The sequence below is a fragment of the Lissotriton vulgaris genome, chromosome 12 (genome assembly GCF_964263255.1).
Source record: "Lissotriton vulgaris chromosome 12, aLisVul1.2, whole genome shotgun sequence".
NCBI lineage: Eukaryota > Metazoa > Chordata > Amphibia > Caudata > Salamandridae > Lissotriton > Lissotriton vulgaris.
The window spans coordinates 610,104,919-610,129,486 of NC_141700.1; the positions used below are offsets into that span (position 1 = coordinate 610,104,919).

At 50.5% G+C, this 24,568-nt stretch overlaps 1 protein-coding gene across 1 annotated transcript in view; it reads right to left on the reverse strand.

The window, feature by feature from the left end:
* Positions 1-24,568, reverse strand: part of PMFBP1 (polyamine modulated factor 1 binding protein 1) — a 1,903,249-nt gene that overhangs the window by 122,678 nt on the left and 1,756,003 nt on the right. The window contains exon 41 of the mRNA XM_086945556.1: positions 4,859-4,952. Coding sequence (XP_086801682.1) covers positions 4,859-4,952 — 94 coding nt within the window. The remainder of the gene's footprint in view (positions 1-4,858; positions 4,953-24,568) is intronic.

Consider the following 24,568-nt stretch of genomic DNA (forward strand, 5'->3'; position numbering starts at 1 on the left):
TTTTTCCAGATCTGCGCTTGCTGGCGCGGAAAAAAGAAGAACCGACGTCAGCACGCGGAGGCGGCTTCTAAGTACTCCGACGACGTCATCACGGCGCCCACGACGCAGACGACGGACGCAGACGACGCCTACCGACGCGCAAGGCCCAGGGATGGTACCTGATTGATCAAAGTTTGGACCTACATATAGATGCTGACAAATGTTAAAGTTTTTCATTCCTTTTGGTGGTTTCTATGTACTTCTATGGTACTTCTTTTCTAACTACCGCGAGACTCTCACCATGACGACGGGGAAGATACAAGCATGTGAATCTATGAAAGATTCAATGCTGGAGAAGCCTTGGCAAGGGCAAGTCGACACAGTGCACAGGGGTTCAGTCCCAGCGGTTCCAAATGAGGGGTACTCGCTTCAAAATTGCAGAGAAGACCAGTCTTGCTTGGAGGGAGTAGCATAACCCTAACCTGTGTTGCTGAGCCTCAGAAAGTCCATGGGAAGTCAGGAGCAGCAGACAGGTCAGCCTCGTTGTGCTGTCTGCAGATGCAGGGGAGTGACTCCTTCACTCCAAGAGAGATTACTTCAGGTGTCCATGATTCCCATAGGCCTCTGATGTGCCCTCTGAGTGCATGTATTAATGAATCCAATGCTGGTATCAGTGTTGGCTCATTAATCTGAAATGTTTGGTACCAAATATCTTGGGATTCAGTGAAGCCATAATGGGGATGTGGAACTCGTACTGACAGCTCCCAGTCATGGTACTCAGTATGGCTTCACTATGCACTTATAATGTCTAAGAATGGACTTATACACTATTTGAGGCATATCTGCTAATGCAGTTATGCCCTCACAAGAGGTATAGTGCACCCTGCCTTAGGGCTGTAAGGTGACTTACTTACGTCTCTTGCAGTGCTGGCAGGCCTGGCACACAGGGATGTGTGCCGGTCGACTCTTCACTTTTAGCTGCATCAAAACACGCAGGCTGCAGTGACAGTGTGCATGTGTTTGGTAAGGGCTCTTTTAGGGTGGCATAATACATGCTCCAGCCCTTAGAGGACCTCTCTGGTCACAATGCGCTTGGTATCACTGGTACCTTTTGCAAGAGACTTACATGTGGGCCAGAGGGGTGCCAATTGTGGAAACAATGGTACAGTTTTGGGACCGAACACAAGCACTGGGCACTTGGTTAGCAGGAACCCAGTGCACATTCAAAGTGCATCAGAATCAGGCAAAAGGTGTAGGCCAACCATGCAAAAAGTGACACTTTCCTACAATCCGTGCCTGCGGAGGTCTGAGCAAAAATTGGAGCATACAGAAGCTTGGTGCATAAAAGAGGGAGGACATAATCATGGTAAACAATTTGCAGGACTCAGTAGTCCGACATAAGAGTGAGAGAGGGGTAGATAACACCCTGATTCAGTCGCAACTGGCTCCACTTGACAGATACAGGCAAAATTGAAGGTGCTTGTTTGCTGTGGCACCAGGGTAGTACTAGCAGGACTTCTGCTGCTGGCGAATACTTCATCAGGCATTGCCACCACCCCAGGAGTCACAAATATGCTGAACTTGTTGTGAGGACTGCTACCAATCCTTAAAACGTTACAAGGGAAAATCTTCCTGCTTGACAATCATGCCTGGCCATAACAAAGGCTTGTTGAGCCTTGGAAGAGCTGGTGACATGAATTCAATCATAGCATCTAATGACAACACTAATGCCTATAGCCCAGGCAACATAATTGGCTGAACCTCAACATTTATCTGGAACTTGAAGGAATTAATTGACTTTTATATAGCGCATGGCTACCCGGAAGCATCCCAGTGCTGAAGCAGTAACTAACGGACAGATAACCTAAGGGAAAGCCAGGTTTTTAGCTGTTTCCGGAAAGTCAGGTGGTTGGGTTCCCTAAGGAGATTCAACGGAAGGGCATTACAGAGTCTAGATATGTTGAATGAGAAACCACTTCTGGCCTTCTTGATCCTGCTAGGTGAAGTTCTTCTGAGCGGAGTTTTCGGTTTGCCGTGTAGGGGCGAATCATGGCTTTGTTTATAGGAGGTCCACTCCCATCCAATGAATTATGGGCAATGGGGAGGGGAACATCCTTTACAACGCAACTTTTACCACGCAGTGCAGTTACAACGCAGGTTTTACAACGAAAACCATTACAACGCATTACACTGGGGGGCGCTCTAGGATAAGGAATAAGTTTAATTTACTATCCAACACCTTTCCTAGTGTCCACGGGGACTGGAGTTGGAATAGTAAATTAAACTATTCACTATCCAGCACCCCCAAGTGTAATGCGTTGTAATGGTATGCGTGGTAAAAGCATGCGTTGTAACGTCATACATCCCCCTCGGCCTTAAAGTTGATTCTCTCTTGCACCTGGAGCCAGTAGAGAGAGCGTAGTGCGGGCCTTGCAGAACAACAATTGGAGGTCTCCGTAAGCTGTCTCGCTGCACAAATTTGTACGATCTGCAGTTTCCCGACCACTGAATTTGGGGCCCCTAGGTAAAGGGCATTGCCATAGTCTATCCTTGACAGAATTAGTGCCTGGATCAGTAGTTTTTATGCTTGGAAAGGTAGGAGAGGGAAGGATTTTGCGGGTCATTCTAAGCAGGCCATAGCATGAGGCAGCAGTCTTCCTCGCCTGTGCTTTAAAAGTGAGATCTTGGTCTAGCCAAATTCCCAGACTTTTAATCTCTGTTTTGGAGGCCGGCACAGGGCCCATAGTGGTTGGCCACATGATGCTTGCTTTAAGGCTTAGAGAGTTTCCGAGAATCATAAGCTCAGTCTTTTCACCATTAGGTTTCAGGTGGGACAGACTCATCCACTTGGCGACTTCCTCAAGACAGGAGTGGAGGTCAATGGCCAGCTGGTTAGGATGATTCAGTGCTACGACCAGCTGTGTGTCATTGGCGTATGTTACTATATGAATCCTGAAGGGGGATACCATGTCCGCCAATGGGGCCATATAGATATTAAAAAGGGTGGGACTCAGGGATGAGCCCTGAGGAACTCCACACAGTAAGGCGATAGGCTGTGGGATGGAGTCTCCTTCAAAAACCTGGAAGAATCTTTCTTTTAGGAAAGATTGTAGCCATAGTAGGGCTGTTCCAGTCACACCTACGCTCCTGAGACGGTGGACCAAGATACGGTGATTCACCGTATCGAAGGCTGCGCTCAAGTCGAGGAGGATTATGGCTGATGACCCTCCTGAATCAAGAATCTTTCTAGATTCTTCCACCACTGATAGTATGGCGGTTTCGGTGCCTTGGCAGGGACGAAAGCCCATTTGGGAGGGATGGAGCAGGATATTGGATTCAAGGAACGCGGAGAGCGTATGGTTGCCATATTTCTCCGCTATCTTACTGATTCCAGAAAGGAACGAAATTTGGGTGACAGTTACCCAAGTCAGCTGAGTCTAAGTTGGTTTTTTTTAACAGCGCTTTTACCATTGCCCTTTTCCACTCAGGGGGAACCAAACCCATCGATAATGAAGCATTAACCAGGCGAGTGGCCGTGGGAGGGCAATTGTTGGTCCGACCAGTTTCAGGATATTAGGAGGTGTAGGGTCTAATGGCTACCGGCTTTTTACTGATGACAAGATTGTTAGGAATGATTCCTGAGTCATCGTGGGGAAGGTCTCCAATTCATGTTCCATTATACGCCCACCCACATTCGTGTGCTTGATTGGGATGTCACTGACTATTTGGGGGAGATGCTTTGTACTTTAGTGGCAAAGTATTCAGCAAGTTCAGTGTAACGGAGACCTGAAGTGTTAGGCACGGCCGGGGACTTTTAGTAGATTTTTGGTGATGAGGAAGATTTCTCTAGTGGAATTGGCGGGTGTCGCGATCTTTCCATCATAATAGGTGGCTTGGGCTGTTTTTATTTCTGCCTTATACCATCCAATAGCCGCTCTATATTCCAATTTCTTCTTAGGTGAGAAATCTTTCCTCCATATCCTTTCCAATTTCTTACCATGTTGTTTTAAACTGCGTAATTTAGGGGAAAACCAGGCGGACTTCCTGGACATCATTTATAATCTGTACAAATGAAAGCTGGAAATCTCCAGTTAAAACATGCAAAATCTTGCTCTCCATGTCCCAGAGGGTGTCAGAGGGTGTCAATGTAACATTTAAGGATTGGAGCGCCAGGTGAGCTGATGAAAAAACTCTTTTGCCCATATTATCTATTTTCTTTGATTTACTGTCTCTCTGGATTGACTTGCTCTTAAAGGTCTGAGCTATAAAGTTCTTAGGAGTAGGATACTGCATCAGCAAAGTTGGATCAACCGGGGCAGGTCTGTGCTGTATAGCAATTAGGTGAATCACTGGCAGGATTGAGCAACGATTGGACCATTAGGGTGTTAGTCACGGCAGCATTAAATGGCAATAAGAGTATTAAAGTGGAGGGGCCAGGCTGCAAGATTTTGGTCATATGATTCGCCTTAATTTCAACTGCAGGCATCTGCAGGTGCCTACAAATACCACCACAAATAAAGTACTTTTTCTGTAGGGAGTGGGGGGGACTAAAGGGTGAATTCTGTTCTGAAGTGAAGTGAAGTAAAGTGTTCAGGCCTGGATGTTATTCCCCATTTGTAGATGGATTTTCACCCAGACATGCTTTGAGCAGTTGAAATGTCTGGGTCCAAGCTTGGAAAGCCGCAGTATTGGCTCCATTTTAACCACATTGTAGGTAATCCAGGTTTAGCGTCACTGGGCCATTTATATCAGTGACCCACAGACAGAAGCACCATCTTTGTTTCTTACTCCCTCCAATTCCAGATGTTTCAAGGACTCAATCGGTATGCCCTTGCTATAAAAATGCAATTTAGAAGTAAAGTCCAACATATTTTCTTACCTGAAATCTCTCATCCTCAATCCGTCTCTCTTCCGAGTCGAATTTAAGGCGCCTGTTTTCTTGTTGCAGCCTCTCAATAACTTCCTGTGCATGACTGCAAGAGAAATTGATATAGCGCTTAAAGAACACAAATAGGAAGGGTTTAGAAGAGAAAGAGATTGCAAGTTAGGGGTCAGCATCAATGAATGGAGAGTGTAAGAAAAGAGGTAGACTATAGGTATCCACAGAGTCACACGTTCTAAAGCTTACGCACAACCAATATTATTCATGTGTAGTCTGCATTTCTGGAGTTTTAACCTTGTTTTTGACTGCGCATTTGACTGAAAAATTAGGAGCTGGGAATAAAGATACTTAGGATATCGACGAGGTGCGGGAGAGAGTGGTGGCTCTAGAAGAAAGCTCCCAAAGTAGAAACGCAGAAATCGACTCCTTAAGAAGTCATCTGCCTCCAGGAGCAACAGCTGGACCTGCAGGCCCACGCCGAAGACTTGGAAAACAGGTCGCAGAGAAATATTATCCGCATCAGGGGAGCCCCCCACAGGCGATGAGGGATCAGATCTGGAAGGCTATGTGCAGGAGCTGTTTGGTAGCATCACGAGTGGCAATACACCCAACAGAATCAAATTGGACAGATGTCACAGAGCCGGCACTCCCAGGACGCGTGATCCTCAGGGCAACCCGCTCAGACCAGAAGCTACAATTCTGCAGCCACTCCTTTCAATTGTTTCAAGACCTAGCAGCATCCACGTTCTTGAAACAAAAAGAATTCCATATGATCAGTGACTGTAGGAGAGTAGGGTCTGCAATCCTATGGTCACCCCAGATTTTGGATTTTTGCTTCACTGGTTTACGACTTTCCCTGGCTGTGGGCCTGCTAATCAGACCCACAGCCTAGCTGTTCTCTCTCTAAATTGACATCCATGTACTTTAAGTGCATTTACCAATTGGTATTGGGTCACTCTTGTAAGTCCTTGTACAGTGTACCATAGGTACCCAGGGCATAAGTGAACCCAAGGCCTACCAGGGGCTGCAGCATGTATCATGCCACCCCTGGCTGGCCATCCAAATCTGACACAATTGGCTGATCAATCAGATGGGGCATGGTGGTGTAATCACCCTTTGCTTTAGATATAGTATACCTATATCTAAACCTAAAATGGACACATATACTCCTATAAGTCACTCCTATGGCAGGCCTTAACAATCCTGGAGGCAGAGTGCTTGGAATTATGTGAGATAGTGCTCTGGCATGAGCTGAGCCTGTCTACAGCTTTCGGAACCAAGTCATTTAGCTGTTTCCATGATAATGCTATACCATATACTATTAAGTGCATTATAACCTCGCGGTTTTTGCTAACTTTGGCATAGCATTATCAAAACATGTCGAATAAGGTGTCGTACGTATTGGAATACTACCCCCTCGCCAATTCTGGCGACGGGGGTAGCATTCCACCCTTCTAGAGGGACACAACATGTACCTAACTATGAACCCCGGTTAAAGTTAACTCGAGCCTCAGCATCACAAAATGGATGCTGCCACCACAGACACAAGTCTGACCTCCTGCTGCTGGGAGTCCTTCCAGCGAGGGAGGCTTGGACAAAGGGTTTCCTGCCTTGGGAGGTGCTAGCACCACCCCAGACAGGATTTTGTGTATTAGGTAGGACAGGGCTGAAAGGAATGAGACATACCTGGGGCACACAAGGTGCCCTGTGCATACACCAGTTCAAACCAGTTACTGGGGCACTCCAGCCCCAGTTCTGGATCGAGACCGGACAAAGGATAGGGGGTGTAACCACCCCCTTCCTGGTCCGACCCATAGGAGGGACCTAGTCATAGTACAGCCCCCTTTAGCAGGATAAAGGTAGGAGATGGTACCATTCCAAATCAGATTAATCCTGAACTAAAACTCTACAAGAAGAAACTCTGGACTTCGACTTTCTACACAGAAGACTGAAGAAATCTCCCTTGTGGGCAAGGAGTGTCCACCCTGCACAAGCGGGCACCATCAAGCGTCCAGCGGCTTCACTTTGTCATCTTCCCTTGAGGATCCAGACTTCAGAGCCCGACGAGACCCGGATTCCCAGACCTCTCCGACCTCAACTCACATCTGCAGCACAGCTGAGATCCGTGGGTGCGACGAGACACTTGGGACCGGCCATCTTGGAGAATCTGCACTTCGCTTCCAGCACGACTTCTGAGGTAACCTCGACGAAGTGCTTTGGGGATTGAGAAGCCCCCGCCCCGAGCAGCTCCTGCACCGAAGACCAGCCCCCCAGCATCCACGAGATCTGCGTGGGGCCCTTCTGCCTGTTTGCTGCTCGACGCGTTGTCTGGTCACTTGCCGGCTGGCTAGTGACCTCCTAATTGACGATCCACGACATCAACACTGCTGGTCTGGTTGCTGCAGACTGGCCCTTGCTTCCTTGCAAAGGAGAAGCACCCCGGACCCTCCTGGTCCGCACCAGACGCCTTTTCCACTCACAGCGTGGGTTGCCTTTGCCAAGGCCTGTTGACGCCGAATCCGGAACCAACACTGCCGACAGCGAGAGCCTGCGTGGGACAGCTCGTGCCTCCATCCTGGTCGTCGAAGACACCACCTGGTCCACGTGGCTGCAGAGTCAAGCGTCCACTCTTCACCTGATCGCGACAACAGCATCTGGTTCCTTCCTTGTTCCACTCCAGTCACTGGCTAGTGACTTTGAACATTGTCCCCTCTGCTTTCAGGTCTTCAGCATCTCTGATCCACCCTTGGATCACACCGGACATCTTTCTCCTGGTCGCCTGCAGCATCTTTTCTTTCAGGCTCCATAGACTTCAACGCAGAAACCCGACACGACTTTGCACCTATGCACCCGCAGCCCGTGGGTGAGGTAACAAGAGCATTTCGGTGCTCAAGGGTAGATTGACTCTCCTAGTGTCCAGTTTCAAAGTCGTTTTAGTCCTAACTAGTCAGGATTGCCCGTACTCACCTTTTCCTTGAACTGTACTGTCCTTAGACGTTGTTACGCATCTCGCGTGTGAGTTCACACTCTGCACACGCGTTCCGTGGGCCTCCTATTACTTACCTAAAGTTAGGGTAGTGTAGTCCCAGCGATCCTACAGCATCTGGACAGCTCCATTCCTTCTAGCGACTTCCTTATACCACTTGTTTAGTATATGGTTTGTTGCGCCTCTAGGGCAACATTGTAAATTGTGCAACTTAACGTATTTCTCTTAAGAGTCTTGTCATGTGCTTAGCCCTCTGATCTCAAAGAGTTCAGAGGTGTTTGTTAGTTAATAAATATCTTGTTTATTTTCATAACTACCTGTGTGGTGTCCTTTCATTTTGTATTCAAGGGGTTATATGTGGTAAAACAGCTGGCTTCACATGCCAAAAGAGTTTAGCCTAAGACTGCTTTGTCCTTGCTACCATTAGGATAGCTGGTCTATAAGGTTGACTTACAAGCAATCACCATAAGGGTTGTTTGGACTGATACAAGGTGATCACTAGAACTAGTGAGCATCATATATCAGGCCAACTTGTCACATACCTCCTCTCTGCCTCTCGGTTTGTGATACTGTGCTTTGTACTGTGATATTGTGATATTTCTCTGATATTGTGCTGATTGTACATTGTCCCCTTTGCTGTGCCCCCCCCCGCTTCCCACCGCTACTCCTTCGCGGCCCCGGCCGCAATTTCTCTTCTGTACCCCCGCCCCGCTCCCGCCTCCCAGCTGCTCCTCCCTCCCACATAGTCTCATATTGAGCCCGGGCGTACGCGCAGCGGGGGCGCGCCGATTGTGCGCCAAAGGCAAGCCTGTCAACGCCCGTCCGCGCCTGGACCGCGCCCAGCGCCATGACCCCTGGCCCCCGAAGATGCCAGCCCACACGACGGACATACGACGCCGCCACCCTCAACGCACTCAAACCCGACCCGAAACCCGCCTGCTACCGAGACACCCCGAAACGCGCCCACGGACCCTTCACCTGCCAAACCTGCAAGTGCACCTGCCTCAGGACCTGCACCGCATCCGCCAAGCCAAGCACTAGGGCCAACCACCTCAAGTGCATCCTGCTCAACACCCGCTCCGTCCACAGACACGCCGTCGAATTCTGGAACCTCCTCGACACAACATCACCTGACGTCGCCTTCCTCACAGAAACCTGGATGAACGCCTCCTCAGCGCCCGACATCGCCATAGCCATCCTGGACGGATACAAGATCACCCGGAGGGACCGCGTCAACCAGACCGGAGGAGGCATCGCCATCGTCCACAGGAAAACCATCTGCATCACAACCAACTCTGACGACACCTTCACAGCCGCCGAACACCTCTACTTCCAGATACACACCGACCCAAAGACGACCCTCAGAGGCACCCTCATCTACAGACCCCCGGGACCACGCACACAATTCAGCGAAGACATCGTAGACTTCATCAGCCCGTGCGCACTCCCCTCCGCCGACTACATCCTCCTAGGGGACCTCAACTTCCACCTGGAGAACAACAAGGACAGCAACACCACCACCCCACTGGACAACCTCGCCAACCTCGGACTCAAGTAACTGGTGAACACCCCCACCCACTACGCCGGCCACAAGCTTGACCCCGTCTTCTCCTCCAGCAAACACATCTCCTTCAGCCACTCCACCAGACTCCACTGGACTGACCACAGCTGAATCCATTTCAGCTTCAGAAGAACAACGACCCACCACCACCCGCAACAGATCCCTCGCAGAAACTGGAGCAAGATCACCACCGAGCAGCTCACCACCTCCCTCCCACAAGCCCAACAGACCCCAACGAAGCAGCCAGCAACCTCACACAGTGGCTCACTGTAGGAGAGTAGGGTCTGCAATCCTATGATCACCCAGATTTTTTGCTTTTGTTTCACTGGTTTACGACTTTCTCTGGCTGTGGGCCTGCCAATCAGACCCACAGCCTGGCTGTTCTCTCTCTAAATTACAACATGTACCCTAGGTGCATTTACCAATTGGTACTGGGCCACCTTATCAGACCCTGTAACTTAGGGCATAGGTGTACCCAGGGCCTACCAGGGGCTGAAGCATGTATTATGCCACCCCTGGCTGGCCTCCTAAATTTGACACAACTGGCTGCATGACAGCTGGGGCAAAGTCGTGTAATCACCCTTTGCTGTAGATATAGTATACCTATATCTAACCCTAAAATGGACACACAGATTCCTATCAGTCACTCCTATGGCAGGCCTTAACAATCCTGAAGGCAGAGTGCTTGGAATCGTGTGAGATGGTGCTCTGGCATGAGCTGAGCCTGTCTGCAGCTTGCGGAATCAAGTCCTAATAGCTGTTCCATGATATCGCATACCATATACTCTTAAGTGCATTATAATCCTCGCGGTTAAATGCTATCTTTGGTATTGCTTTATCAAAACATGTCGAGTAAGGTGTCATACGAATTGGAATACTAACCCCTCGCCAATTCTGGCGACGGGGTTAGCATTCCACCCTTCTAGAGGGACACGACATGTATGTAACTGTGAACCCCGGTTAAAGTTAAACGAAGCCTCAGCTCCACAAAATGGATGCTGCCACCACAGACACGAGTCTGACCCCCTGCAGCTGGGAGTCCTTCCAGCGAGGGGAGCCTGGACAAAGGGTTTCCTGTCAGGGGCGGTGCTAGCACCGTCCCAGACATGGTTTTGTGTATCCTGGGTAGGCAGGGCTTTACAGGAAGGTGACTGCTGAGTGGCACCCCGGTGCTCACTACGCATAGGCCAGTCAGAACCAGTTCCAGGGGCACACCAGCCCCTGGCCTGGGGAAGTCCGGCATGGGAGAGGGGTGTAACCACCCCCCTCCTAGTCCCACCCATAGGCAGGACCTAGTCACCGGGTCAGCCCCCTTTTTTAGTATAAAGATAGGAGTGGGCCCCCTGTTCAAATTAGATCATCTTTGGAATCAAGACACGACTTTCTGCGAAAGGACATCAAGATTTCTTCTTCAAGATTCTCCCTTGTGGCTAAGGAGTAGTCACCCTGCATCCGCAGGCACCATCCTAAGAACACTGCGGTCTGCTGCAAGTCCTTCTTCACGAATCCGACGACCCAGCTCGACGAGACCCGGCTTCCCTGGCACCTCTGACCTCTACTCACCTCTACAGCAAAGCTGAGAACTGTGAGTGCGACGAGGCCTCGAGGGACCGACGATCGCCAAGACTGCACGACTTCTTTGCAACAAGCCCACCGTGTGCTCCACTGGTGAGTGCTTTGGGGTCCGGGAAGCCCCCACCCTGAGCAGCTCCAGCACCGAAGATCAGCCCTCCAGCATCTCCACGATCTGCGTGGGGCCCTTCTGCTTTTGCGTGCTCACCGCGCTGTGTGGCTACTAGCCGGCTGGCTTGTGGCCTTCTTCACGACGCCCGACGACATCACTGCTGCTGGTCTGGTTGCTCCAGACTGGCCCTTGCTTCCTTCTTCAAGAGAGGCACCCCGGACCCTCCTGGTCCACTCCAGACGCCATTTTGAGTCCACCGCGTGGGCTTGAATTTGCCAAGGCTTTGTTGCCCAATCCTGGGTCCAGCGACGCCGACAGCTTCATCCATCGTGGGACAGCTCGCTCCTCCATCCTGGTCGCCGACAACGCCTCCTGGTCCGTGAGATCTGCGAACACAGCGTCACCCACTCACCTAGTCGAGGTGGCTACCATCCGGTGCCCTCCTGGTGTCCACTGACTACTGGCTAGTAGTCTCGAACTTGGTCCCCTCTGCTTTCAGGTGTCAACTTCCTTCGATCCAGGCTTGGATCCATCGAACTTTCTTCACTGGTCGCCTGCCAGCAACTTCTTTCTTCCAGGCTCCTGGTCCGTCAACGAGGATTCCCGACGTCTTTTGAGACATATGCAGCTGCAGCCCCTGGGCTAGGTAACTTCGGCATTTCGGTGCCCCAGCATAGCCTCACTATCCAAGGGTCAGGATCCACTTTCGTTTTCTCCCTACCAGGTCGGGTTCGCCCGAGAACACTAACTTTGTCATTACTAGCTACCATAGACTTTGTCCCGCATCACGCGTGAGAGTGCACACTCTGCACCCGAGTCCCCTAGGCCTCCTATAAGTAATCTGAAGGTTCTATAGTCAAGTCCTAGCGATTCCTAAGCCTATTAGTACTGTACTTACCTGCTAGTAATTTCGCATTCCACTTTCAGAGTATATGGTTTTCCGTGCCCCTCGGGCATTTGTATATACTGTGCTAACTTAAGTATTTTCGTAAGAGTTTTGTTTTGTGCTTAGTACCCTGTCCTCATAAAGAGTACAGGGCTGTTGTGATTCTTAATAAAAATCTTGTTTATTTTCATAACACTTGTGTGGTGTCCTTTCACTTGGTATTCAAGGGGTATATGTGTGGTATAACAGCTGGCTTAACACGCCCTCTCGAGTCTTTAGCCTTAGACTGCTCGTATCCATGCTACTAGGATAGCTGGTCTATAAGGTTGACTTACAACCAATCATCAATAAGGGTTGCTGGACTGATACATAGTGTTCACTAGAATAGTGAGCACTGCATATCAGGCCACCTTCTCACATTGGTGAGCAGCGGTTGGGATTTGAGCTTGCTGTTGTTTTACCACACGTATCCTAAGAATATCTTGTTGAAAGATCACATAAGTACTGTTAGGTACATATAACTTAGCTTAGAATACTCTGAGTTCTACTGAACCAGCTGTTGCAGCTCCTCAAGGCTTAGCACACCTTGGCTGCAACTCTTAGCAAGGGATCAGTAGGCAAACACATAGTGTAGGTAGGTGCATCACTTACACCACACTAGAAACAGTATGTCAGACAAAGGAGGAAACTCTGAGTCTCCCCTTGTGTCAGTGGACCCTCCACAGGTCCTCCCTTCCAGATATACTGTGCTTAGCTTCCATGAGTTACGACAGGTGTGTACCTCTAGGAAGATTAAGCAGGGGTCTAACCCCACAACTTCCTTTCTGATTGGTCTCTTAGAGACTTATGATGCCAGAAAAGCTGAGAAACTTCTTAGCTCTTTTAATCCAGATGGAAGCATGCCTCCCCTTGAGGGAACCAGAGGAGAATCCACCTCTCAGCTGAGACTGAAGAGGGGGAGGAGGATGAGGATCCCTCTGGGGATGAGGCAGACAAGGGACAGGTAGAAGTCAGCAGACTAACCAGGTCCAACTTAAGCAGACATGAGATGGATACTGGGGGACCCCTGGGACCACTCTCAGGTCAGCTTAACATTGGGAATGGACGAGCCAGATCTCTATCAAGAGGCTCTGGCAGATCCCTTCAAACCAATGGCTCTCACAACTGTTCTCAAAGAGGGATGACTTCCCCTCAGAGGAGAGTGTATGAAGCTAAAGAAAGGGCAGCCAATCTGAGGATTGAAAGGGAAGAACTTGCCCTGGCCAAAGAGAGGCTTGCCTTTGCTAGAGAGCAACAGTTAAGTGGGGTAGTCCCCACTGGTGGCAGCATTATACCTAGCAATAGGGAAAGGAGTTTTGATACAAAGCACCTGGGTAAGATAGTGCCCCCCTTTAAACAAGGGGATGACATCCACAAATGGATTACTGCTTTGGAGAGGGCCTGCACTGTGCAAGGTGTTCCCCAGAGTCAGTGGGCAGCTATCTTGTGGCTCTCCTTTGAAGGTAAAGGTAGAAACAAGCTCCTCACTACTAGAGTGGAGGATGCTAACAATTACCAAATCTTGAAAAATACACTGATTGATGGGTTTGGCCTAACCACTGAGCAGTACAGGTTGCTGTTCAGGGATAGCCAGAAAACTCAGTCTCAAGATTGGTCTGATTTTGTAGATTGTGCCACTAAGGCTTTGGAGGGCTGGTTGCTGGGCAGTAAGGTTACTGATTATACAGGATTGTACAATTTGATCATGAGAGAACAAATTTTAAACAATTGTCAGAACCAGTTGTTGCATCAGCATCTTGTTGACTCAGATCTGACCTCTCCCCAAGAATTGGGAAAGAAGGCAGACAGATGGGTCAGAACAAGAGTTAAACAGAACCAGGGCCAGAATCAATCAAGGTGGTCAGAAGAAAGCAGACCAGAAGGGTAAAGATTCTAAGGGGGAACAAAATGACCAGAAGTCTTCGACAGGCCCCCAACAACCCAAAGAGGGTGGGGGTCAGGCTCCCCAGAAGAAGAAAAACCAAGAAGGCCAATCTAAAAGGTGGTGCCAATACTGCAAAAGTAAAACTCACTGGTTTAGTGAGTGCACCAAGAAAGGAGGAGGGCAGACTCCTGCCACTGCAGCCCCTAAGGCACCTCTGCCCCCTAGTACAGTCAGCAGTGGTAGTGCACCTCCCAAGGGTTTAGTAGGGTTAACCCTGGGTTCTGAGGGGTGTGACAACTTAGTTGGTACACTCACTCAGGCTGTCCTTGTTTGTACAGGGGATGTGGACATGTCCCCTGATATAAGTCCCAATACTTTGGGTAAATACAGACAGACACCTTTCATTAATGGAAAAATGGCTCAGGCCTATAGGGACACTTGTGCCAGTGTCACCATGGTGACACCTAACTTTGTGGACCCTGGACAGATCATGCCAGGTACAGATTTCCTGGTGACCAATGCAAGCAATGTCACTACCAATCACAGTATGGCAATTGTAGCTTTCTCCTGGGGAGGGGTAACTGGCCAAAAGAAGGTTGTAGTTAGTTCAGACCTCCCAGTGGATTGTTTGTTGGGCAATGATTTGGAGTCATCACAATGGTCAGAAGTGGAGCAGAGGACTCACATGGAAATGTTAGGCTTGCCAGCACATGTGTTTGCTGTGACCAGGTCACAGGTCAGGAAATGCCCCACTGAACAGGTGCTGGATCCTGGAACAATGGACCAGACACCTTCCAATAAAAAGAGCAGTAGGGTTAAGGCTGTGCCTTCCCCCTTGCCCCAGGTTGTGGATCAAGTCTCAGAGGAGGCTGACCTACAGGAATTGAGGGAAACTGAGCCTAGAGAGTTTGAACTTGATCAAGTTGAATTCTTGGGTTCAGGGGGACCCTCAAGGGAAGACCTGGGGAAGGACCAGTTAGACTGCCCTTCTCTTGAACCCCTCAGACAGCAGGCTGCTGCTGAGGCTGCTGGGAACGCCACAGGTACCCACAAGGTATACTGGGAAGATGGACTCCTGTACACTGAGGCAAGAGACCCCAAGCCTGGCATGACCAGGAGGCTGGTTGTACCCTTGTCTCAGAGGGGTTTCCTCCTTACCTTGGCCCATGAGATTCCCTTAGCAGGTCACTTAGGCCAGACAAAGACTTGGGACAGGCTTGTCTCACACTTTCACTGGCCTCACATGAATGAGGATACCAAGGAGTTTTGTCGCTCCTGTGTCACTTGCCAAGCCAGTGGTAAGTCAGGTGGCACAACAAAGGCCCCCCTTATACCAATGCCTGTGGTGGGGGCGCCCTTTGAAAGGGTGGGGATTGACATTGTTGGTCCAATGGAACCCCAGACAGCATCAGGGCACAAGTTTATACTGGTGGTAGTGGATCATGCCACCAGGTATCCTGAAGCTATTCCACTTAGGACCACTACAGCACCTGTAGTGGCAAGGGCCCTAGTTGGAGTGTTCTCCAGAGTGGGCTTCCCTAAGGAGGTTGTCTCTGACAGAGGTGCAAACTTCATGTCAAGCTACTTAACTGCTATGTGGAAGGAATGTGGTGTCAACTACAAGTTCACTACACCCTATCATCCACAATGCAATGGGCTTGTTGAAAGGTTCAACAGGACCCTAAAAGGGATGATTCATGGACTACCTGAAAAGCTCAGGCGTAGATGGGATGTCCTGATACCCTGCCTTCTGTTTGCTTACAGAGAGATCCCACAAAAGGGGGTTGGCTACAGCCCTTTTGAACTTTTGTATGGGCATCCTGTGAGAGGCCCCCTGTGTTTGGTGAAGGAAGGATGGGAGAGACCTCTCAAAAAGCCTGCAACCAGCATAGTGGACTATGTACTTGGTCTCCGCTCCAGGATGGCTGAGTATATGGAGAAGGCATCTGAAAACCTTAAGGCCAGTCAAGAACTTCAAAAAGCTTGGCATGACCAAAAGGCTGTCCTGACTGTTTACCAGCCTGGACAGAAGGTGTGGGTGTTGGAGCCAGTGGCCCCAGCAGCACTCAAAGACAAATGGTCTGGGCCCCACACAATTCTTGAGCAAAAGGGAGAGGTCACCTACCTGGTGGACCTTGGAACTCCCAGGAGCCCCCACAGGGTGCTCCATGTCAACAGGCTCAAAGCATATGTCGACAGGAAGGACATGAGCTTGCTCATGGCCATAGATGAGGGACAGGAGGAAGAGAGTGACCCTCTCCCAGACCTGCTCACTCAGAATCCTGATGATGGATCAGTAGATGGTGTTGTCTTTTGTGGCAGCCTCTCTGAACATCAACAGAAAGACTGTAAACAGGTTCTTCAGTCTTTCAGACATATGTTTTCTCTGACACCCAGTCAGACCAATTGGTGTACCCATGAGGTTGACACTGGTGACAGCCTGCCAGTTAAGAGTAAAATCTACAGGCAGCCTGATCATGTTAGAGACTGCATAAAAACTGAAGTGCAGAAAATGTTGGAGTTGGGAGTCATTGAACCCTCAGATAGCCCTTGGGCTAGTCCAGTAGTTCTAGTGCCAAAACCTCACACCCAGGGTGGTAAGAAAGAGATGAGGTTCTGCGTAGACTACAGGTGTCTCAATGCAGTCACTAAGACTGATGCCCACCCAATACCAAGGGCAGATGAACTTATAGATAGATTGGCTTCTGCCAACTACTTAAGCACATTTGACCTGACAGCTGGGTATTGGCAAATCAGGTTAGCTGAGGATGCCAAGCCCAAGACAGCATTTTCAACCCCTGGTGGGCCTTATCAATTTGTGGTAATGCCCTTTGGTCTGAAAAATGCACCTGCCACCTTCCAAAGGTTGGTGAATCATGTTCTCACTGGGCTGGATGACTTCTGTGCAGCATATCTAGATGATATTGCTGTCTTTAGCTCCACCTGGGAGGATCACCTGGTCCACCTGAGGAAAGTGTTAGAGGCTCTGCAAGCAGCAGGCCTCACTATCAAGGCCACCAAGTGCCAGATAGGGCAGACACAGGTTGTATACCTGGGCCACCTTGTAGGTGGAGGCCAGGTTCAGCCACTGGAGAGCAAAATACAGTCAATCAGGGACTGGGCTCCTCCAACCACCCAGACTCAGGTTTGAGCTTTCTTGGGCCTGACTGGTTACTACAGAACGTTTGTCAGGAACTATGGATCAATTGTGACTCCATTAAATGAACTGACAAGTAAGAAAATGCCAAAAAAGGTTCAGTGGACAGCAGGCTGTCAAAAAGCATTCGATGACCTAAAGCAGGCCATGTGCACAGCACCTATCCTTAAGAGTCCAGACTACTCCAAACCATTCATTGCCCAAACAGATGCTTCTGAGTTGGGTGTGGGAGCTGTTCTATCTCAACTGAATTTTGATGGTCAAGACCAGCCCATTGCTTTTATAAGCAGAAGGCTGACCCCCAGAGAGAAGAATTGGTCAGCTATTGAGAGGGAGGCCTTTGCTGTGGTTTGGGCCCTGAAGAAGCTGAGGCCATACTTGTTTGGCACTCACTTCAAGATTCAGACCGACCATAAGCCCCTCTTGTGGCTAAATCAGATGAAGGGTGAAAACCCCAAACTGCTTAGGTGGTCCATTTCCCTACAGGGGATGGACTTTACAGTGGAACATAGACCTGGTACTGATCATGGCAATGCCGATGGGCTCTCCAGATATTTCCACTTAGAACAAGAAGACTCACCTGGTCAAGGTTAGCTTATTGTCCCAAAGTTTGGGGGGGGGGGGTCATGTAGGAGAGTAGGGTCTGCAATCCTATGATCACCCAGATTTTTTGCTTTTGTTTCACTGGTTTACGACTTTCTCTGGCTGTGGGCCTGCCAATCAGACCCACAGCCTGGCTGTTCTCTCTCTAAATTACAACATGTACCCTAGGTGCATTTACCAATTGGTACTGGGCCACCTTATCAGACCCTGTAACTCAGGGCATAGGTGTACCCAGGGCCTACCAGGGGCTGAAGCATGTATTATGCCACCCCTGGCTGGCCTCCTAAATTTGACACAACTGGCTGCATGATAGCTGGGGCAAAGTCGTGTAATCACCCTTTGCTGTAGATATAGTATACCTATATCTAACCCTAAAATGGACACACAGATTCCTATCAGTCACTCCTATGGCAGGCCTTAACAATCCTGAAGGCAGAGTGCTTGGAATCGTGTGAGATGGTGCTCTGGCATGAGCTGAGCCTGTCTGCAACTTGCGGAATCAAGTCCTAATAGCTGTTCCATGATATCGCATACCATATACTCTTAAGTGCATTATAATCCTCGCGGTTAAATGCTATCTTTGGTATTGCTTTATCAAAACATGTCGAGTAATGTGTCATACGAATTGGAATACTAACCCCTCGCCAATTCTGGCGACGGAGTTAGCATTCCACCCTTCTAGAGGGACACGACATGTATGTAACTGTGAACCCCGGTTAAAGTTAAACGAAGCCTCAGCTCCACAAAATGGATGCTGCCACCACAGAAACAAGTCTGACCCCCTGCAGCTGGGAGTCCTTCCAGCGAGGGGAGCCTGGACAAAGGGTTTCCTGTCAGGGGCGGTGCTAGCACCGTCCCAGACATGGTTTTGTGTATCCTGGGTAGGCAGGGCTTTACAGGAAGGTGACTGCTGAGTGGCACCCCGGTGCTCACTACGCATAGGCCAGTCAGAACCAGTTCCAGGGGCACACCAGCCCCTGGCCTGGGGAAGTCCGGCATGGGAGAGGGGTGTAACCACCCCCCTCCTAGTCCCACCCATAGGCAGGACCTAGTCACCGGGTCAGCCCCCTTTTTTAGTATAAAGATAGGAGCGGGCCCCCTGTTCAAATTAGATCATCTTTGGAATCAAGACACGACTTTCTGCGAAAGGACATCAAGATTTCTTCTTCAAGATTCTCCCTTGTGGCTAAGGAGTAGTCACCCTGCATCCGCAGGCACCATCCTAAGAACACTGCGGTCTGCTGCAAGTCCTTCTTCACGAATCCGACGACCCAGCTCGACGAGACCCGGCTTCCCTGGCACCTCTGACCTCTACTCACCTCTACAGCAAAGCTGAGAACTGTGAGTGCGACGAGACCTCGAGGGACCGACGATCGCCAAGACTGCACGACTTCTTTGCAACAAGCCCACCGTGTGCTCCACTGGTGAGTGCTTTGGGGTCCGAGAAGCCCCCACCCTGAGCAGTTCCAGCACCGAAGATCAGCATCTCCACGATCTGCGTGGGGCCCTTCTGCTTTTGCGTGCTCACCGCGCTGTGTGGCTACTAGCCGGCTGGCTTGTGGCCTTCTTCACGACGCCCGACGACATCACTGCTGCTGGTCTGGTTGCTCCAGACTGGCCCTTGCTTCCTTCTTCAAGAGAGGCACCCCGGACCCTCCTGGTCCACTCCAGACGCCATTTTGAGTCCACCGCGTGGGCTTGAATTTGCCAAGGCTTTGTTGCCCAATCCTGGGTCCAGCGACGCCGACAGCTTTATCCATCGTGGGACAGCTCGCTCCTCCATCCTGGTCGCCGACAACGCCTCCTGGTCCGTGAGATCTGCGAACACAGCGTCACCCACTCACCTAGTCGAGCTGGCTACCATCCGGTGCCCTCCTGGTGCCCACTGACTACTGGCTAGTAGTCTCGAACTTGGTCCCCTCTGCTTTCAGGTGTCATCTTCCTTCGATCCAGGCTTGGATCCATCGAACTTTCTTCACTGGTCGCCTGCCAGCAACTTCTTTCTTCCAGGCTCCTGGTCCGTCAATGAGGATTCCCGACGTCTTTTGAGACATATGCAGCTGCAGCCCCTGGGCTAGGTAACTTCGGCATTTCGGTGCCCCAGCATAGCCTCACTATCCAAGGGTCAGGATCCACTTTCGTTTTCTCCCTACCAGGTCGGGTTCGCCCGAGAACACTAACTTTGTCATTACTAGCTACCATAGACTTTGTCCCGCATCACACGTGAGAGTGCACACTCTGCACCCGAGTCCCCTAGGCCTCCTATAAGTAATCTGAAGGTTCTATAGTCAAGTCCTAGCGATTCCTAAGCCTATTAGTACTGTACTTACCTGCTAGTAATTTCGCATTCCACTTTCAGAGTATATGGTTTTCCGTGCCCCTCGGGCATTTGTATATACTGTGCTAACTTAAGTATTTTCGTAAGAGTTTTGTTTTGTGCTTAGTACCCTGTCCTCATAAAGAGTACAGGGCTGTTGTGATTCTTAATAAATATCTTGTTTATTTTCATAACACTTGTGTGGTGTCCTTTCACTTGGTATTCAAGGGGTATATGTGTGGTATAACAGCTGGCTTAACACGCCCTCTCGAGTCTTTAGCCTTAGACTGCTCGTATCCATGCTACTAGGATAGCTGGTCTATAAGGTTGACTTACAACCAATCATCAATAAATGTTGCTGGACTGATACATAGTGTTCACTAGAATAGTGAGCACTGCATATCAGGCCACCTTCTCACACTCACCAACTGCGCAAATGACCTCGCACCACTGAAGAACCCTCCCAGCAGACCCGGCAGCAAGAAAGCCTCCTGGTTCACCGACGAACTCAAGAACTCCAAGAAGAACTGCCGCACCCTCGAGAAAGCCTGGCGCCTCAACCAGACCACAGACAACATGACTGCCCTCAAGCATGCCACCCGCAAACACCACCAGCTGATCCGCACCACCAAGAAGACAGCATTCACAGAACGACTGGACAACAACGCCCACAACAGCAAGGAACTCTTCAGCATTGTCAAATAGTTCTCCAACCCCAGCGCCGGAAACAATGACATCACCCCCTCGCAAGACCTCTGCGACTCACTCGCCTCGTTCTTCCACCGCAAGATCACCGATATACACAACAGCTTCGGCGCATCCACCCCGCACCAAACCACCGAACCAACGCCCCCACCACCACCCTCTGCGCCTGGACCCCGATCAGCACCGAAGACACCACCCGCACAATGAACACCATCCACTCCGGATCACCAACCGACCCCTGCCCCCACCACGTCTTCAACAAGGCCGACTCCATCATCGCACCCCAACTCCAGGACATCATCAACACCTCCTTCAACACCGCCACCTTCCCGGAGACCTGGAAGCACGCCGAAGTCAGAGCCCTCCTGAAGAAACCAACTGCAGACCCCACCGACCTCAAGAACTACCGCCCCATCTCGCTCCTCCCTTTTCCTGCCAAAGTCATCGAGAAGACCATCAACAGACAGCTTGACGCCTTCCTCAAGACGAACGGATCCCTCGACCCCTCGCAGACCGGTTTTCGAGCCAACCACAGCACCGAGACCGCCCTCATCGCTGCCACTGACGACATCAGATCCCTGCTCGACAACGGGGAAACAGCTGCCCTCATCCTCCTAGACCTCTCTGCAGCATTCAACACTGTCTGCCACCGCACCCTAGTGCAGCGCCTCAGCAACATCGGAGTCCAAGAGAAAGCACTAGAGTGGATCATCTCGTTCCTCACCGGAAGAACCCAGAGAGTCCGCCTCCCCACGTTCAGATCCGAGGCCACCAAAGTCATCTGCGGCGTACCACAAGGATCATCACTCAGCCCAACCCTCTTAAACGTCTACATGAGCCCTCTCGCAGCCATCGCACGCAAACACAACCTCAACATCATCTCCTACGCCGACGACACCCAGCTGATCCTATCCCTCACCAATGACCCCGCCACCGCCAGAACCAGCGTACACGAAGGGATGAAAGACGTCGCCGAGTGGATGAAGAACAGCCACCTGAAACTGAACTCAGACAAGACGGAAGTCCTCATCCTGGGATCATCGCCCTCCGCCTGGGACGACTCCTGGTGGCCCCCTGCCATGGGCACCACTCCCAAGCCAACGGACCACGCACGCAACCTGGGCTTCATCTTGGACTACTCCCTCTCGATGACCAGACAGGTCAACGCTGTTTCATCATCATGCTTCAAAACCCTGCGCATGCTCCGTAAGATCTTCCGATGGATCCCCACCGAAACCAGGAAGACTGTTACCCAGGCACTCGTCACCAGCCGACTGGACTACGGAAACTCCCTCTACGCCGGAACCACGGCCAATCTTCAGAAAAGACTGCAGCGCATCCAGAATGCCTCCGCACGACTCGTCCTGGACGTCCCCCGACACAGCCACATCTCCGGCCACCTGAGAGACCTGCACTGGCTCCCCGTCAGCAAGAGGATCACGTTCAGGCTCCTCACCCACGCACACAAGGCCCTCCACGACCTGGGCCCCAAGTACCTTAACAACCGCCTGACCTTCTACGCACCCACCCGCCAGCTACGATCTACCAGCCTCGTCCTCGCTGCCGTACCACGCATCCGCAGAGCCACCGCCGGGGGAAGATCCTTCTCCAACCTGGCGGCCAAGACATGGAACGCCCTCCCCATCCACCTTCGACTGACCCAGGATCACCTTTCATTCAGGAAGCTCCTAAAGACCTGGCTCTTCGAGCAGTAGCGGACCCCTTCCCCCCAGCGCGTTGAGACCCTACCGGGTGAGTAGCGCGCTATACAAATGTCCATGATTGATTGATTGAGAGTTTGATTGCTAGATATTACAAGTAGTCAGAGAGCCATTTTTAGTATGTGTACTGGCCACTGGTCATTACTAGTTACCCAGGTGCATAATGGCTTCTGTAGGAAAAAGCCTCTTTTGGACAAGCTTAGCCCCCACTTTTTGCCTGGAAAATGATTTCATTTCGACTGGAAGTGCACAGGGTCCCTGCCAACCAGGTTTCCTGTGCCAAAGCTCCTTCCCTAAACTGTACCTTTTCTTTCCCAATTGGCACTTCGGTACAACTTTGTAAAGTCTGAAAATTGCACCAAGTGTCCACTTTTGATATTGAAACATATTTCTATTGCAAAACTTATTTACTCAAGACGAAGTTCTGTGGTTCCACAAAATAAATATAACCAAGTATTTATTTTCATAAATTGGTCTTGGATTTATTCATTGAGTGTGTGCCTCATTTATTGTCACTGTGTGTACAACAAATGCTTAGCACTGCCCTCTGATACACCTAACTCCTCGCCCATACTACCACAAAAGAGAGCATCATTATTAGCTACTTTAGCCTCTGTAAAACCGCTGGGGATCCACTGGACTCTCTGCACACTATACTTCTTTCTCGTATAGTATATAGAGAGCCAGCTTCCTACAGCTTCACTGAAAATAAGAGTGTTTGGTATTGATCACCTTGCCTTCCAAAGTCCATACTGATGCCAGTATCGGATTTGTCCTGGCATCCACCCAGAGGGCAACGTAGAGGTGCCCCTTGAATCCTACTAGTCTCTTAGTGTGCTGGCTACCTAGTATTGTCCAGCCTGCCACCACAGACAAGTTTCAGACCCCCTGCAGGTACGAATCGTGCTCTCTTAGGTCAGAAACAATGCCTGCTCCGGAGGAAAGTGTTCACACCCCTCCAGCAGGATGGCTAGTGTTTTAGCATATCAAGGCCAGAGGCTTCAAGTCCTCTGCTGCCTTTGATATGCAACCCCGGCTTCCCCCCAACCTTGGGAATGCTACCTCCTGCCCTGAGGTCCATTTGGCACCAGGATAAGCGGGAAAATTGGCTAGTCACCCTCAAGCTAGTCACACCCCTATGGTCGGCTACCTGAAGTGAACGATGAAGGAAGAGTTTCATCATCTTGTTTTTCATGAAACTAGGAACTCTGGGTCAGGTTTATGCCCACTCCTAGCAGAAGTGGTCATATGGGGGGTGTAGTCACCCCAGGGGTAAGTAGCTTATTGGCTACTACCTTACATCCCCTAGATTCATTACTTGTGGGCCCTCCTGAAGGAATTCAAAGTTGTCTACTGGGAGCAGAGAAGGCCAAAGACGAGCCAAAACCACAAGAACTGTGGACCAGCTCTGGAATTGGGGCCAAATCCTGCCTGCCTGCTGCTGTCCTGACAATTGCATCCACCAGACTCATCCAGCAGCTGTTTATCCACCTTCATGGGCTGCTGGCACTTCATCAACCATTCAGTATCTCTCTTGAATTGGAGGAGCAGCTGACCACCAGGTCCACCAAGGAAGCAGCACCCCAGGAGAGGAATGGCATGGCTGCCAGAGGTCAGCCCTGTCTCCCGGGAAGGTTTAGAGCTGCTAGACTCTCCAGGAGCCCCCCAGCACCAATACCCTGGGTACCCAATCCTTGCAGCAGCCAAGGCTTGTAAAGTGTGCAGTCCAAACACAAATCCTGCCAAGACCGACCTACTGACGAGGCATGTCAGCATCACTAAAGCCAGCACCTTGAGTGGCCCTGCTTACCGTCATCACCAGCTCGACCCCAAGAAGTGAGACCCTCCAACGCAAGTGACCCGCAGGAGTAAACACCTGGACAACCGAGCCCCACAGCTTGAGACTGAGCCAACCAACAGTGCCCACTTGCTCTCAAGACGCTCAAGAGCCAAGCCCACCTTTGGGTTCTGCTGGACTTGTCCTCAAGTGCCCACTTGCAAACTTTTTCTCGTTACAGGGTTCTCCATTGTAGTGCTCCAGGCTACTATCGTGAACAGGACCTCTGCATCTGGACACACCAGGGCAGGTAAAACCAAACTGCTTGTGGTTCTATAAACCGTGGCCCCTAAGCACCTTAAATCCAAGAGATCAACTCTAACAAT